At 45.2% G+C, this 17,779-nt stretch overlaps 1 protein-coding gene across 1 annotated transcript; it reads left to right on the top strand.

Moving 5' to 3' along the window:
• The first annotated feature begins 6,491 nt into the window (after window positions 1-6,491).
• Window positions 6,492-13,385, top strand: LOC135506141 (T-cell activation Rho GTPase-activating protein-like). Its single transcript, XM_064925603.1, has 10 exons — window positions 6,492-6,625; window positions 7,682-7,766; window positions 8,550-8,603; window positions 9,145-9,208; window positions 9,345-9,514; window positions 10,292-10,453; window positions 10,583-10,692; window positions 11,182-11,362; window positions 11,599-11,695; window positions 11,867-13,385. The coding sequence occupies exons 2-10, from the start codon at window positions 7,740-7,742 to the stop codon at window positions 13,021-13,023; spliced, it is 2,022 nt and encodes a 673-aa protein (XP_064781675.1). The 5' UTR covers window positions 6,492-6,625; window positions 7,682-7,739; the 3' UTR covers window positions 13,024-13,385.
• The last annotated feature ends 4,394 nt before the right edge of the window (window positions 13,386-17,779 follow it).

Here is a 17,779-nt window from a genome sequence, read left to right as displayed (position 1 = left end):
GTAGGTCCTGTGAGTGTGTAGGGTCCTGTGAGTGTATAGGGCCCTGTGAGTGTGTAGGGTCCTGTGAGTGTGTAGGGTCCTGTGAGTGTATAGGGTCCTGTGAGTGTGAGTATGTAGGGCCCTGTGAGTGTGTAGGGCCCTGTGAGTGTGTAGGGCCCTGTGAGTGTGTAGGGTCCTGTGTGTGAGTAGGGTCCTGTGAGTGTATAGGGTCCTGTGAGTGTATAGGGTCCTGTGAGTGTGTAGGGTCCTGTGAGTGTATAGGGTCCTGTGAGTGAGTAGGGCTCTGTGAGTGTGTAGGGTCCTGTGAGTGTATAGGGTCCTGTGAGTGTGTAGGGTCCTGTGAGTGTGTAGGGTCCTGTGAGTGTGTAGGGCCCTGTGAGTGTGAGTGTGTAGGGCCCTGTGAGTGTATAGGGTCCTGTGAGTGTGTAGGGTCCTGTGAGTGTGTAGGGTCCTGTGAGTGTGTAGGGTCCTGTGAGTGTGTAGGGTCCTGTGAGTGTATAGGGTCCTGTGAGTGAGTAGGGCTCTGTGAGTGTGTAGGGTCCTGTGAGTGAGTAGGGTCCTGTGAGTGTATAGGGTCCTGTGAGTGAGTAGGGCTCTGTGAGTGTGTAGGGTCCTGTGAGTGTGTAGGGCCCTGTGAGTGTATAGGGTCCTGTGAGTGTGTAGGGTCCTGTGAGTGTATAGGGTCCTGTGAGTGTGTAGGGTCCTGTGAGTGTATAGGGTCCTGTGAGTGAGTAGGGCCCTGTGAGTGTGTAGGGCCCTGTGAGTGTGTAGGGTCCTGTGAGTGTGAGTATGTAGGGCCCTGTGAGTGTGTAGGGCCCTGTGAGTGTGTAGGGCCCTGTGAGTGTGTAGGGTCCTGTGAGTGTGAGTATGTAGGGTCCTGTGAGTGTGTAGGGTCCTGTGAGTGTGTAGTGTGAGTGTGTAGGGCCCTGTGAGTGAGTAGGGTCCTGTGAGTGTATAGGGTCCTGTGAGTGAGTAGGGCCCTGTGAGTGTGTAGGGCCCTGTGAGTGTGTAGGGTCCTGTGAGTGTGAGTATGTAGGGCCCTGTGAGTGTGTAGGGCCCTGTGAGTGTGTAGGGCCCTGTGAGTGTGTAGGGTCCTGTGAGTGTGAGTATGTAGGGTCCTGTGAGTGTGTAGGGTCCTGTGAGTGTGTAGGGCCCTGTGAGTGAGTAGGGTCCTGTGAGTGTATAGGGTCCTGTGAGTGAGTAGGGCCCTGTGAGTGTGTAGGGCCCTGTGAGTGTGTAGGGTCCTGTGAGTGTGTAGGGCCCTGTGAGTGTGTAGGGCCCTGTGAGTGAGTAGGGTCCTGTGAGTGTATAGGGTCCTGTGAGTGAGTAGGGCCCTGTGAGTGTGTAGGGCCCTGTGAGTGTGTAGGGTCCTGTGAGTGTGTAGGGCCCTGTGAGTGTGTAGGGTCCTGTGAGTGTGTAGGGCCCTGTGAATATGTAGGGCCCTGTGAGTGTGTAGGGCCCTGTGAGTGTGTAGGGTCCTGTGAGTGTGTAGGGCCCTGTGAGTGTGTAGGGTCCTGTGAGTGTGAGTATGTAGGGCCCTGTGAGTGTGTAGGGTCCTGTGAGTGTGAGTATGTAGGGCCCTGTGAGTGTGTAGGGCCCTGTGAGTGTGTAGGGCCCTGTGAGTGTGTAGGGCCCTGTGAGTGTGTAGGGTCCTGTGAGTGTGTAGGGCCCTGTGAATATGTAGGGCCCTGTGAGTGTGTAGGGCCCTGTGAGTGTGTAGGGCCCTGTGAGTGTGTAGGTCCTGTGAGTGTGTAGGGCCCTGTGAGTGTGTAGGTCCTGTGAGTGTGTAGGGTCCTGTGAGTGTGTAGGGTCCTGTGAGTGTGTAGGGCCCTGTGAATATGTAGCGCCCTGTGAGTGTGAGTATGTAGGGCCCTGTGAGTGTGAGTATGTAGGGCCCTGTGAATATGTAGCGCCCTGTGAGTGTGAGTATGTAGGGCCCTGTGAGTGTGAGTATGTAGGGCCCTGTGAATATGTAGCGCCCTGTGAGTGTGAGTATGTAGGGCCCTGTGAGTATGTAGGGCCCTGTGAATATGTAGCGTCCTGTGAGTGTGAGTATGTAGGGCCCTGTGAGTGTGAGTATGTAGGGCCCTGTGAATATGTAGCGCCCTGTGAGTGTGAGTATGTAGGGCCCTGTGAATATGTAGCGCCCTGTGAGTGTGAGTATGTAGGGCCCTGTGAGTGTGTAGAGCCCTGTGAGTGTGTAGGGCCCTGTGAGTGTGAGTATGTAGGGCCCTGTGAGTGTGTAGGGCCCTGTGAGTGTGAGTGTGTAGGGCTCTGTGAGTGTGAGTATGTAGGGCCCTGTGAGTGTGCAAAAATAAAAGGTCACTAAGGATACAAGGTTAACTCGGATAGTCCGTATAGCTATTAAGTTAGCTATTTAGCAGTCTTGTTGCTTGGTGATAGAAGCTGTTCAAGAGCCTGTTGGTGCCAGACTTGATGCACCGGTACCACTTGCCGTTCGGAAGCAGAGAGAAGTCTTTAACAATTTTCCGGGCCTTCCTACCACACTGCCTGATATACAGGTCCTGGATGGCAGGGAGCTTGGCCCCAGTGATGTACTGGGCTGTCCGCATCACCCTCTCTTGCGCCATACGATTGCGGGCGGTTCTATTGCCATACCAGGTAGTGATGCAGACAGTCAAAATGCTCTCAATAGTACAGTTGTAGAACTTTTTGAAGATTTGAGGGCCCATGCCAAACTTTTTCAACCTTCTGAGGGGGAAGAGGCGCTGTCGCGCCCTCACAACTGTGCGTGTGTTAGGACCATTTTAAGTCTCTAGTGAGGAACTTGAAGCTGTCAACCTTCTCCGCTGCGGCCTGTCGATGTAGATGGAGGTATGCTCGCCCCCCCGTTTCATCTAGTCCACAATCAGCTCCTTGGTCTTACTGAAGTTGAGGGAGAGGTTGTTGTTCCGGCACCACACTCCAGGTCACTAACCTCTTCCCTGACCTCTAATGTTCCTGAGTGGCCTACTTGCAGTTTTGACTTATATCAGCTTGAAAATCTATGGCAAGACCTGAAAATGGTTGTCTAGCAAATATCAACAACCAACTTGACAGAGCCTGAAGAATTTTTAAAATAACCGTGTGCAAATATTGTAAAATCCAGGTGTGGAAAGCTCTTAAGAGCCTTACCCAGAAAGACTCACAGCTGTAATCACTTCCAAAGGTGATTCTAACATGTATTTACTCAGGGGTGTGAATATTTATGTAAATTTGATTTTTCTGCATTTCATTTTCAATACATTTTCAAAAATTTATAAAAACACATTTTCACTTTGTCATTATGAGGTATTGTGTGTAGATTTCCTCACTAACCAGTATAATTATACAACCTCAATTTCCTTCCTCTCTTCCTCCCATCTCTCTCTCCCCCATCCCACCTTCCATTGAATCTGTGTCCCAAATGGCACCTTATTTGCTTTATAGTGCACTGCAGTACTTTGACTAGAGCTCACAGGGAGGACATAGGGTGCCATTTTGGATGCAGACACTTTCCATTCTATTTACGTTGCCTGAATGGACTCTGATTACCGGAACACTTTGATTCTAGGCTCTACACGAAATCACAAAATGTTTCCACGACCAGTCTTACAGTAAATGCGTAGGTCTGTGGATCCACACGCGACATGGTGACAATTTTAATTTCGTAGCAAATCAAAAATGGTGACCTAGGCCATGAGAGCGTGCCTTCCTCCTCACGAGCAGACAGACAGACAGACGGACAGACAGACAGACAGACAGGAAGCTTGTCATGGAACACTATGCATTCATAAAGAGAGAGAAATAAGATCACTTCCTGTTTCTGAGTGATAAATAACCAATCACTGATTCAGAAATAGATGACAATAATGAGGAATACATTAGTATCTATAGAAACCATTGGATAGAGAAGTGGAGTTATCTAGTCCTGATGAGCAGATATGCAGTCCTAGTCAGGCCTACTAGCCTTCATATTCCATCATGGCCACCTACGCTTCTCCTTCTGTCTCTCTTTCTCTTTCTCTTTCTCTGTCTCTGTCTCTCTCTCTGTCTCTGTCTCTCTCTCTGTCTCTGTCAAATTGAATTCAATTCAATTCAATTCAAGGGCTTTATTGGCATGGGAAACATGTGTTAACATTGCCAAAGCAAGTGAGGTAGATAATATATAAAGTGAATATATAAAGTGAAAAACAATAAAAAATTAACAGTAAACATTACACATACAGAAGTTTCAAAACAATAAAGACATTACAAATGTCATGGCTTTGAGGAAGAGGGAGGAGGGGGAGAGATCGACCTCAGGACCTCCCTCATTTTGGCCTGGCCACTCGCCGTCTGTGTGGTGTCCTTCTGGTGAGCAACAGCCATCCTCCGTGTCCATACATGAGTGCCCACTCATACTCACACATGTGCAAACACACACAGACGCGTGTGTGTGCGCACTTGCACGCACGCACACACACACACACACACACACACACACACATAGAAGACGTGCAGGCACACACACACACACACACACACGATGCGCAGGCACACACACACACACACACACACACACACACACACACACACACACACACACACACACACACACACACACACACACACACACATAGAAGACGTGCAGGCACACACACACACACACACACACACACACACACACACACACACACACACACACACACACACACACACACACACACACACACACACACACACACACACACACACACACACACACACACACACACACACACACACACACACACACACACACACACACACACACACACACACACACACACACACACACACACACACACACACACACACACAGAGAGAGACATATGCCCTGGCAGGCACACTCTCAGATGGAAACACGTCTCTTTTAACTCAGTGAAAAACATTTCTCACTCATCGTTCTCAACATAGACATAACAAACAACAAGTGATGTTTCTCTGTTTTTTCTCACTACTGACATTACATGACAATGACTAATTCTCTCGCCTCCTAAAGTTGAAAGGTTAGAAAACTACACAATGAGCCACTACTGAGCAGTAAGTTCAGCTTGCTGGCATTTCAAAGTACAACTATTACAATAAGAGGATAATAGAGTCAACTCTATCATTCATAAGTTCAAATTCAAGATTCAAATGAACAGATCCTTTAAGTTAAGTTTGACCCATTTGTTTTTCCTGGGAGATATACTGTGCACAAGCAGCACAAATATCCAGTATCCTTGGATTGACCTAAAAACATATTGAGGTTCTTCAGAGATGCTTTCCATAAGGTCTTGAATGAAATAGGGAAGTTAGACAAATCTACACCATCACAAGATAATGGCTGGTGAAACAGGAAGTGTGGAGCTGACCATCAGACCTCAGGTCACATGTCAGAGGCTTTACAGCAATGGACTTTATCAGGAAACCGGGGTCTTTCAAATAAATATAGAGGTTGGAAATTGCATGGTCACAAATGGAGACAAACAGACATAACATTGAATGGAACAAAATTGAAGGGGATTGAAAAGTTTTTTAGTTATTAATGTTATAAATGGCTAATAACAATCCGTGCCTGTTTTGATTAGGAATGATAGCTATCCCTTGTTGGTGTAGATATGGGTAATTTAGTCATGTTATTGGGGTCTGAGTCATAGACTCCCACGGTTTCTTGTCATACAAACTAGTCAAATAAGTGTGACCGTTGTTGACTAGAGTCTGGGGTTCACCAGTTCATCAGCCTACTGTTTACCAGTAAGCACCAACTGTACATGAGCTGGTCTTTTGGGAAAGGGTATGTAAAAGCCTATTTTACAGCTCTCTTTTACAGTAATCCAAAAGTATGGTCCCTCGTGTAGGCCCTAATGTGGGCCAAAGTGTAGACCCTAGTGTGGGCCCTGATGTAGGCCCTGGTGTGGGCCCTGATGTAGGCCCTAATGTGGGCCAAAGTGTAGACCCTAGTGTGGGCCCTGATGTAGGCCCTAGTGTGGGCCCTGATGTAGGCCCTAGTCTGGGCCCTGATGTAGGCCCTAATGTGGGCCAAAGTGTAGGCCCTAGTGTGGGCCCTGATGTAGGCCCTAGTCTGGGCCCTGATGTAGGCCCTAATGTGGGCCAAAGTGTAGGCCCTAGTGTGGGCCCTGATGTAGGCCCTAGTCTGGGCCCTGATGTAGGCCCTAGTGTGGGCCCTGGTGTGGGCCCTAGTGTGGGCCCTAATGTGGCCCTAATGTACTCCCTAGTGTAGTCCCTTCTAAAGGCCTCACTCAGACATCCAAGCTTCCCCAGAGTGAAGTGATCCCCTTTTACAAATAAAGGTATTCCTATCATCTATACAGGTGATTGAGGCTTAGTCTCCACATGTGTCTCTTTCCACATGGCGATGACAGCAGCAGCCCCAACCCAAGAGGAAGTGGTTTCTTTGGTCGGGGGCCGCCATGACGCTGCTTCCTGTCCCCATGACTGAGTTAGAGTTTCCAACGGGCTGTAGTTAAAAGAGCCAGAGGGCGTGCTGTGTCTCTTCAGTCTGTCTGTCCGTGCGTTTGGTTTGTTCCTCTTTCACTGTGGATTAGTAACTCACGCCACGCTGTTATTTTGCCTGCAGCTTGCCTGAGGTGAAAGAACGCTGGTTGGATACACTTCACAGGTAAGCACTACTATTTTGTTAGTTTTTATTGGACCTTTATTTAAACAGGAAGTCACCATTGAGACCAAGGTCTTTTTCGCAATGCATAGACAAAAAAAACACAGAAAAATAAAAGTAAATCTAAAAAAACTATACTATAAAAATATAATCTATAAAAATAAAACTAACTAAAACACAGCACTATTACCTCTATAGATACTGTAAATGTCCCTTGATTGTGCCGTAAATGGCTAACCTGGTTACTGGGTTATACTATATATTTATTTATAATAACGCTTTTATTTTATGTTTGGGGGTCTCTGCTTACGTATTCTAGAAACATTGTGGGATGTATCAATGTATTTGCAGTAACTTGCAGTATCAATGGGACTGTACTGTCTATGTCATTCAATTACATACAGTATAAGATATAAAATGTATGCACGCTTGACTGTAAGTCTCTTTAGATAAAAGTGTCTGCTAAATGGCACATATGTTTATATTAATTAGTATTGGGCTAAGTGTAGAATTAGTATTGAAAGGTAGTATAAAGACATCTGTGATGGAGATAGGAACTGTATTTAGTTAATATTACCATTCTTCATGATATCACAACTTATAGTATATAGTTAAACATTTTCTGTCATACAATTATTAGTGGTAATCATCCTTTTCACACATAATCACTCATACATTTTCACTCATAAATAATAATACAGATTTTATCGTATTGTCAATATCCATTTGACCATCTTTTTGATGGTCCCCCCACCCCTCTAAACAGGGACTAGTCTCTATCCACACCCCTCTAAACAGGGACTAGTCTCTCTCCACACCCCTCTATGCAGGGACTAGTCTCTCTCCACACCCCTCTATGCAGGGACTAGTCTCTCTCCACACCCCTCTAAACAGGGACTAGTCTCTATCCATCTTTCTCCATTATGGCTCACCAGAATAACTAGGGATTTACTTGAGATCAATCAAATATTAATATTTATATGTCTTTTAATCTTTCCAGGAAAATTTTACTTGAGATCAATCAAATATTAATATTTATATGTCTTTTAATCTTTCCAGGAAAATTAAAGCAGCAACAGAGAGGGCAGGTTCTATCACACCCCTCCCAAGTGTTCTGATGAAGGTGCTGAGCAACAGTATCACAGTAAGTTTCTCACTTAGGGTCCCGCCCCAAATGGCACCCTATTCTGTATACAGTACACTGAAAAAACTATACGGAACAGGGTGCCATTTGAGATGAAGCTTTAGCTTACTCTCCAGTGTGCTAAATATACAATAACAGCAATTAGAACAGCTGAAACAGAGAAGAGCTGTGTGATTTATTACCACATACTGTGTCGTATGTAGACCTATTCCCTGATAACTTACTCAGATTCTCCTTACCAAAGGGGGTGATGGCAGATACTGTAGAAAAGATGGATCTGCTTTCGCCTGTCTGCAGTCGGTCATTGATATCAAGATACTGTTGTATTGCTCGGCTATTGATTTCAAGATATCATTGTGTTGCCACTTCATAATATTCACTCTCATTTAATCTATTTCTCTCATGTTGATGGGCTTTGATGGCTCTGAAAATGAATATACTGTAACCTCTAGAAAGGGCCATTATCAGTAAGGTTATAACCTCTAGAAATGTCCATTATAAGTAAGGACGGAGTATTGGACATTCTTAGAAAGGCACTCAATGCAGACACACATTGCAGTACGTCAAAACATGATCTATGGTCATTCAGACATATATAGGCCTTTGTTTGACACCATGTAAATATAGAATTAGAATGAGCATACATTGACCTTTACCGAAATATTATAATTGCTTCTGGAAGGAGTCAACTTTATCTTCAACAACTTTAATCTGCATTATAGATAATTCTCTCTCTCTCTCTCTCTCTCTCTCTCTCTCTCTCTCTCTCTCTCTGTGTTTAAGGCTAAAACTCTAACAGGAAGTGGCATGGACCCGTTTATCGAGTTTCCCCTTGTTGTGAGTACCGTACAGTACAGACCCCGCTTCTGCTTCTCTCATCCATGTGTCCACTATTCTGGAAACACCTTTGGTTTCCCTAGACCTCAGGGGGAAAAGTTTATTTTTAGGTTTAATGGGGGAATTCTAACTACTGCAATCTGTTGCTCAGATAATAAGCATTTACATAACACAAGTGTATTCGTTGTAACAGTTGATTGATACTGTACAGTGATGATGCTTTTTGGAGGGTTTGTGTTGTTTCGTTCAAATGGAGAACCTTGTGTTGATCTTGAGTACATATTGGTGTGGAAGTGGTGGGTGTTTTGAGGGGGGTTTCTGGGGGTGTAAATTCTGAGGGGTAAATTGTTTGTGATGGAGGAGTTTAAGGAGGGTGTGTGGGCGAGTAACACTCTTACCACCCTGCACCCTCACATGGAAACAGGCGTGCAGACACAGGGGGTGTGGTTTAGGGGCATAGAGCAGAGGCTCCTCCCCTCCCTCCCCTGCCACACGTTCCTCACACACTCTCATGACAACATCTCCTGTTTTGTGTTTCCAGGGCAGCACAAAGATCCCCACCTTGCCCAGGGAGTTGTGTAACGCAAAAGCAACGCAGCCCATTGGTGAGTTTGAACATCGCTGAAAAACAACGTCACGGTATCAGTTAGCATTACTGTATACTGTGCCCAATACGGCACACTACATCTATACATCTATATCTACATCTATTCTCTAATCATTTGGCTTCTTTCATAACAGAAAAGGGCGGCAACAGTAAGAGAAGCATCAGCATCTTGAGGAAATTGAAGAGGAGTTCCACACTCAACAGCATGTCCTCCTGTCCAGACACAGACTCCAAGAGCCAACTGTTTGGACAGCCTCTCTCCAAGATCTGCCCAGAGGATGGGATGCTTCCCAAGCCCATCACAGTACGTCACTCTACCACAACTATCTTGGTTCTGTACTATCTTTGTATGTCAACATTGAGTGAGAAAGATTTGATTGATTGTGCAATATAACATAACACTTTCAATTCATGAACTGAACTGCCATAATGAACTGCCATAATGAACTGCCATAATGAGTTGTAGTGAGAGCAGTTGATTTGACCCGCACCTCATTCTACCAAGTGTCTGTTAGGTAGTGCCCACTAGGTAGCGTCCTCTAAAATAAATAAACCCTTTTAACAAAACACCTTGGTAGAATGAGGTGCATGTCAATTCAATAGTTAGGAATCACTAGGAATCATTATGGTAGTTCAGTTTATGAAGTGATTTATTGGTTAGGGCACTTGATTAATCAGGTCATTAAATTGTCAGTAATAAGTGCAGTTAACAAAGCATTTGATAATGGTTGCTAAGAACCTGCCTGTCTGCAACCCAACCATTGATTTGATTTACATGTGATGTTCCAGCTGATGAACACGCACAATGCACCAACCTCCTGTCTCACTCTGACCCTGCCCTCCCCCTCCCCCTCACAGAACACACACACACACACACACACACACACACACACACACACACACACACACACACACACACACACACACACACACACACACACACACACACACACACACACACACACACACACACACACACCACACACACACACACACACACACACACAGCAGGTTGTTTGATTTGTTCATGCCTTTTCTCAGCCTGGTCTGACCTCTGCTTGTTCTTCTCTCTCCCCACCAGGAGATATTGGTGCTTCTATGGAAGAAAGGCCCCTCCACAGAGGGGGTGTTCAGGACGACATGCAACAATAAGACCCTGAAGGCCATCAGGGAGCAGCTCAACAGTGGGACGGAGGTGGAGATGGATGCCCTGCCCGTGGTTCTCCTGGTGGGTCTACTCAAGGTAAAGAGTCATCCATCTGTTCACTCATCTGTCCCATCTGTCCGTCCATCCATCCGTTGGAAACTCTCGTTACTTATCAGCAGTCTTCCATTGTGCTCTAACCACCAACACCTTCCCTCCTAATTACAGAGTTTTCTGAACGAGCTCCCGGGACGTCTGCTAGTGTCGGAGCTGTTTGAGACCTGGATGAAGGCCCTCGAGAGTGAGGATGTCCACCAGAGAGGCTTGCAGCTCAAGAGGTAAGCTACCAAACACTAAGGAGCTGAAGCTAAGCTAAAAGTAGCATTAGCTACCCACTACTAGAACCAACTGTTAATGCTATGCTAAATGTGGCATTAGCACTAGCTACTATAGCTACTAGCTACTATACCACCTGTCCAGTCACCCCCATTGGTGACCTATAAAACTGTAATCTATGCTAATGTAAGACTAATGTAGGCGTTTGGTTGAATACAAAAATCCCTGAACTTTTCCATGGCTATTGTAGGTGTGGCAAAGTATATATTCAAGGGGCTTTTGAATGAGGTTTTTCAGAGATTCAGATAAAGAGGAAGTAGTGTCTCTCCCCTCAATGTGTATATTCCAGACAAGCCACTTCTCTTTTTTCGTTGAATTCCCCTCTCAAAAAGAGAAGCTTAAAATAATAATTTTAAAAAAGAGCGGCAAACTGATCTACATTTTCTTCCTGTTCTTTCTCTCCTCCCTTCTCTCTTCCCTCCTCCTCTCAGGGTGGTTGACAAGCTACCAGGGCCCAACATCCTGCTGCTGCGGAACCTTCTGTGTGTGTTCCACCACATCACGAAGAGCGGGCACGCCAACATGATGGACGCCAATAATTTGGCGGTGTGCATCGCTCCCACTCTGCTGCAGAAGGACGACATGTCCTTAGACGTGCAGACCGTGGACAAGGTGAGAATACGGTTCTGACTGGACTCTTTGAAGCTGCCAATGTGGTTTTCATGTACTAAAAACCACAGTGTGTGTATGTGTGTTTTGTGTGTCTGTGTATAGGCCTGTGGTTTCGCAAGAACTTTACCCTACAGTAGTCTGCACTGAAACAGGACTGAGTTGTTCAGTGAAAGGAGATGCCAACCCTCTTTCTAAGTAATGTTGACATTTTATGATCTTTGTGATGTTTCCTTTAGGTGATAGAGCTGACAAAGTTCCTGATAGAGCATTGCAGTGAGATCTTTGGAAAAGACATCCTGAGCCTTTTGGGAGATCCTGATGAAGATAGCTCAGGTAAGAGAACTGGGCTGCTTTAGGCACCACTCTTTGCAGTGTTACACATTGTATCACAGAAAATGAAAACATTCTGTGAACACAGATTTCTGGGAACACATTTCAAAGTAGAACGATGGGAATAGGAATCATACACTGCAACTGATCAACATTCTGCCTCTTTCTCCTCAGAATCTGTGTTGTCACAGCGGCACGACTCTGCATATGACAGCACTGACCCGGACTCTGAGGGGGACAGCATGGGGTCCATGCAGGGAGAGGGGGAAAGTGGCAGCTCGTCCCCATCTCTCCTCTCCGCGTGCGGGATGGAACATGGCACTGTCCCCTCCTGCCCTACCAATGCCATCTTCCACACCTTCACCAACAAGACACCCTTTAACCGCCGCTGCTCAGAGCCAATCATCTTCCCCTCTGCTGGGAAAAGGAACCTGGCCCGTAGCCATGACGACTTCTCCGTGGAGGGCCGAGACGTTGAGGAGCAGCCACTCAAAAAGCAGATCTCTAATGACTCCTTCCTGCTCCCGGGGCATGGTGCCGCTACCAGGCCTGCCGCCACGCTGTCCCTTCCCAAACTCGGCGGCAGCCATCCGTCATGCTCGTCATCCTGCTCCCTGGAGAGCACCACCTCCAATGCATCGGAGGGTTCTGTGTTTACCAGCTCGCCGCTGGCCTCCCCGGGCTGCCCACGCAGGGCTCAGTCCACACATCCGAGGGTGGACACGGTGGAAGTGGCCAAGCGACGCACCCAGTCCATGAAGGTGAACAGCAAAGCCCCGATGACGACCAAGAACCTGGGAACCTTCGCCCGAATCAGTCTGAAGAAAGGCCACCTCCAGAAGGAGAAACCTTTCCCCTGTGGAACCCTCCAGGAGGACTCCCAGAGTGAGGCCGAGGCTCCTCTCAGGCAGAAGCATCCCCTGTCTGCCATGGAGGCCTTCCAGCAGGTGGATAGCAGACTGTCATTGCAGCCCCCTTCGTACAAGCAGGCAGTCCAGAGTGTGGCTCAGCTCGCCCTGTCAGATTACGGCTCCATGACTGTCAAGGCCGCAGCCGCCACTCTTAGCAGGAATTCCCGCCCAGCTTCTATGAACGCAAACTTCATGTACTCCTGCACCGTCAATCAATACACAGACTGCTTCTTTCAGGGGACAGACAGTGATGATGTCACCGCAGTCCAACAACATTCCGGAGGGTTCCGCCAGCGAGCGATGTCTGAGTCCGTGTCGAGAGCACGCCATGAGACCATGTCACACCATGAAACTGTGTCACGGAGGTGCAGCCAGCCCGTATTCGAGGAGTATTCTTACGCCAAGGAGTCCTACGTTTAATGACCCTTTTCTGACATTACATCTCACTTTTCACTTTGAATGTACACAGCTATAATGTACAACTGCTAGGTTGAACTTGTTGAGGAGTACTGTTTAGAGTACAGAACGAAAGATATTTCACCTGAAAAGCTATTAATGAAGGTAGATACTCCTCTAGTGTATCTACAGAAAAGCTATGTAAATAATCACAATCTGAATCTGCAGGTATTTTGGATATATCTCCTCTAGTTTTACTTTTGTTAATATACTCATATGTACTGTACATAAATGTGTAACTTTGTAAAAATGTGTGTATTTTTGTGTCTTGACTCTACAACATATTTCTTTCCACTACAATAAAGCACCTTTATGTTACAATGTTACTTTGTTCTCCAGTTACTAAACTGATCTGTACACTTCTTGGGGGATTTTTTTTGGGGGGGGGAGCCCTAGGAGCATTCAAGTCCTGTGACTTTGCAGCTTTGGCTAGAATCGATTGGCCATTGCAACCCCAATCACGCAGTTCCACTCAAAAACAACCTTGTGTGCATGCAAGTACAAGAGATGAGCTCCCATACATACATAAGCCATACTGCTTTCTCAGTTCATCCCATGGGCTCCACCAACATTAACACAGCCATTTTAGAAGGATTGTAGGCTTGTAGATGTTTGCATTGTCCTACTATTGTCACACCAAGAACACACAAACCAATCTGGAACCAGGCTAGGTTAGATGGACCTCCTCTCACCATTCAACTACGCCATTGGCAAATGCATTAATGAGGAACTAATATGGGCCATGCAGGGTCGGGGCTGTGATTATTAGACCAGTTAGGCCCGGCTTTCTTCTCCTTTTTAGGCCAGTTATGCAACACAATCTAACAGCCTTCATTAAGAGAACAGCATGTTCTGGCTGGTGGCTCGCGGAAGAGGAAACCAGACACTGATCACGTGGACGGATTTGGTTTTTCTCTGAATTGCTTGTTGTCGTGGCTGCCTTGATGAGCCAATCCGATGCCATGGCTTCCCTTTCCTCTCTCAACTTTTTAGTTAGATGTTTCCTCTCTTAGCATTGGTCTCTAATTCATTAATGGTGTTCAGTTCTCGTCGGCTTTCATTTTCCTGCAAGGCAAACACCCTTAATGGACTAAAGTATTAATTTAACTGTGATTATTAAGGCCTTACCTACATATGACTATTCTCACCAAGAAGGATTAATTTCCTAGAATCTTTCATAGATAAATTTACTAGGAGCATGATTAATTTCCTAAAATCCAAGATGCCTGTTAGGCCAGTAGCCATGATGAGAAAGAGAGCAACCGACCAAGTGCAACGTGACAGTCCATAAAAATCTGTTGATGTACCCTTGAGCAATGCACTTAACACTAATTGCTCCAGGGTCATGCGTATTAATACACACTTGCACATGTGTGAAAGAGGACAAATATAAGCACCCACCATATTATTATTTTGGCAAATGTCGTTACAATACTTAAGCAATGGGAAAGAGAGAGGTGAAGAGAGCTGGGTTAACACACAAAGCATGCTGTTGGTTTTCTGAACACATTCTGGGGACTGTGTGAAGAGAATATGAAGCTATAGCCAAAAGGCTATGTGATGTTTTTCAGGTCCTGTAGACCAGGGCTGCCCAACCCTCTACCGTCCTTTTCAGTCCAACCCTAATTCAACAGACCTGATTTGACTAATTAGCTGCTCAACAAGACCTTTACCAGCTGAATCAGATATGCTGAATGAGGGTTGGACTGAAAACATACAGGAGAGTAGATCTGGGGCTGTCCTGCTCTAACCGCTAGCCTAACTGCCACTATACGTCTGCATTTGACAGTTTGACAGTTGAGGCACGAGCATCATGCAGGCGTGGCACAACCTCACTTTAGAAAAATGTTCTTATGTCCTGATGGTACCACAAGCCCGTCCTCCCCATTTAAGGTACCACTAACCACCTGTGATTACAGTACATGTATTTATTATTTTTTTTTTTTACAGCACATGAAGATCCAATGTTTTATGTTGAACCTAACCATTATGAGCCTTACTGACCATAGATAACAATGGAATAAAGCATGATGGGGACTGAGGCTGAGATTGAGACTACAGAGAAAGGGGTCAGCCAGGTTACTGTACCTGCACACATTACCTCTATACCTACAACTACAAAAGGTTTTTAAAAAAATCGAAAACTATCTGATGTGAAAAGATCTGATTTTATTGGTCAAAATACCAATTAGTGGAAAAAATATCAAAATTGGGGATTGCCATTGAGCCATGTAAAGTAAAGGGGCTGGACTGAGTGATTGACAGGAATGGAAGTTAATGGAAGTTAATGGATGTTTCTACGTCAGTATAAGAACGTGTTGTCTACAGAAATGACGAATGAGCAGAATAACAACCCTTAATGACCGGTGACAGAGAGAGAACAGGGTGAAGGGAGGAGGCCGACAAACATCAATACAACATCACATACTTTTTTTTATTACACCCATTTTTCTCCCCAATTTCATGGTATCCAATTGTTGTAGTAGCTACTATCTTGTCTCATCACTACAACTCCCGTACAGGCTCGGGAGAGAACTCCGATACACAACCCAACCTAGCCGCACTGCTTCTTAACACAGCGCGCATCCAACCCGGAAGCACCAATGTGTCGGAGGAAACACAGTGCACCTGGCAACCTTGGTTAGTACACAGGAGTCACTGGTGCGCGATGAGACAAGATCCTCCTTACCGACCAAGCCCTCCCTAAACCGGACGTCGCCGCCACATGGACCTCCCGGTCGCGGCCGGTTACGACAGAGCCTGGGCGCGAACCCAGAGTCTCTGATAGTACAGCGCCCTTAACCACTGCGCCACCTGGGAGGCCAGCATCACATACTTTTAATGAATGGAAGACCCTATCCCTTAGCTATTCAAAGGAGGACGTAAAGGGATGGTTTGAAAATAGCCCTTCTGAGATGTTTTATTAAAGTGTCCATGTGCTATATTGGGCTCTTGTCAGAATTGGGCTGCCTGTGTAAACGTGGCCTAAGGCATGTCTCATGCTTTCCAGTTGAAGCAGTTTGCACATATATTACGATGTTTTCTTTCTTTTTGTGTTTGGCAGGTTTTCTTTCCCACTAATCATGTAAATGTTGACCCCATGACCCCCACACCTGGTGTAGCCTAATTCATTTGCTTTAGTGTTGTAACAGCTAATAACACACAAAACAAAACACAAGCAATTATGTTTGCTTTGCCATAGCGTAAAAAATTAACACAGAAGGGATAGTGTGACAAAGCTGGCCGATGTTTCTCACATTGAAAAGTTTTACAATATGACTGGAACAGGATTTACTCAAAAATATCTGTTTTATTTTCCATAAATATAATAAATACACAGACTTAAAAAACAAGGATAGAAGTCGCGATCCATGTCATCCATCCTTGCCTGAACTGAGAACCATGTGCTTCTCCCACACATAATTAGCAGGCCAAATCGGTGGGAGGGCTATTAATTATCAATGAACCAATAACTGTTCAAACATACATGAACAACAATTACACAATAAAGAATAGACTGAATGGGATGAAATGGTTGGAAATATATAAACTATGGTTTGAATATGAATAATGGAATATAGGCAGGTACACTACATCATGTAAATAAACATTCACAAATACAATAAAATATGGAAAAAATGTCTGTGTGTGAGTGGTGAGGATCAGAGAACCTAATTTAAAAGATAACAGAGTGTAACCATAAATATTGGATCATTACTGTTTGTACAAACTTGCATAGTTGCAGCTAACCACTGGCATAGAACAAAGGCATAGAAATGCAATGTTTACCTTTGCCACAGTGGTTTCACCTCTGTCACTACATAGATCTAGCCTGCGACTACTTCCTGTGGCATATATTCCATTCTTTCACTTTTGGGGTTATTTCGGCTGCGTTTATACAGGCAGCCCAATTCAAATATTTTTTTTCCACCAATTGGTCTTTTGACCAATCAGATCATCTCTGAAAATTGGTCAAAAGACCAATTAGTGGAAAAAAATATCAGAATTGGGCTGCCTGTGTAAACGCAGATTAGGTTTGTCTCATGCTTTCCATTCGAAACAGCTATCTTGAAAGGATTGACACAGAAGATGAGAAGTAGGTACAGGGAGTGAAGGTTTAATAACTGACAGACACAAAACAGAACAGGAACAGTGTCTGGACAGGTACACATAATAACAATGAATGTTGACACAGGGAACACCACCGAGGAACAGACAGAGGAACAGACAGATATACAGGGGCAATCAACCACGTGAAGAGCGTTGGTGCGCGTAATGATAGTGACAAGTGCGTGTAAAGACGGGCAGGGAGGGGCAGCGGGAGCAGGTGTGACATAGCTCATATATTATGAACTTTCTTGACATATTTTTTTGTGGCAAGTCGAAGTGCTTTTTCTGTGATTGGTCAACAGGACTACTAGTAGGAGTGGGAACTATGGACGTAGTCTTGAATTAACTGTTTGTTATTCAATGAGAGACGACTAATACTGTACCAAACATCTTAGATGTAAAATTGCGCAACTAGTCGTAGTTGTAGATATTCCATTAAAAAAAGCTGCCGTTTCCAGCTACAATAGTCATGTTATAACATTAACAATATCTACACTCTGCAAAAACATCTAAATTAATTACATATTTACAGATTCATACAGACTATTTTGATGTGTTATGGCTATGTTGTTGCTACGGTGGCTGAGGAGGGAACTACAACAGAAGTATT

The sequence above is a fragment of the Oncorhynchus masou genome, chromosome 19, assembly GCF_036934945.1.
Source record: "Oncorhynchus masou masou isolate Uvic2021 chromosome 19, UVic_Omas_1.1, whole genome shotgun sequence".
Lineage (NCBI taxonomy): Eukaryota > Metazoa > Chordata > Actinopteri > Salmoniformes > Salmonidae > Oncorhynchus > Oncorhynchus masou.
The sequence above is the reverse complement of the archived record's forward strand: the minus strand, read 5'-3'. Positions and strand labels throughout refer to the sequence as shown.

Bases quoted from the DNA above. Each gene is read 5' to 3' on its own strand.
- LOC135506141 (XM_064925603.1), top strand. From the start codon at position 7,740: ATGAAGGTGCTGAGCAACAGTATCACA. The intron at 9,209-9,344 runs GTGAGTTTGAAC...CTTTCATAACAG, and splicing joins AAAAGCAACGCAGCCCATTG to AAAAGGGCGGCAACAGTAAG. The intron at 10,693-11,181 runs GTAAGCTACCAA...TCCTCCTCTCAG, and splicing joins AGAGGCTTGCAGCTCAAGAG to GGTGGTTGACAAGCTACCAG.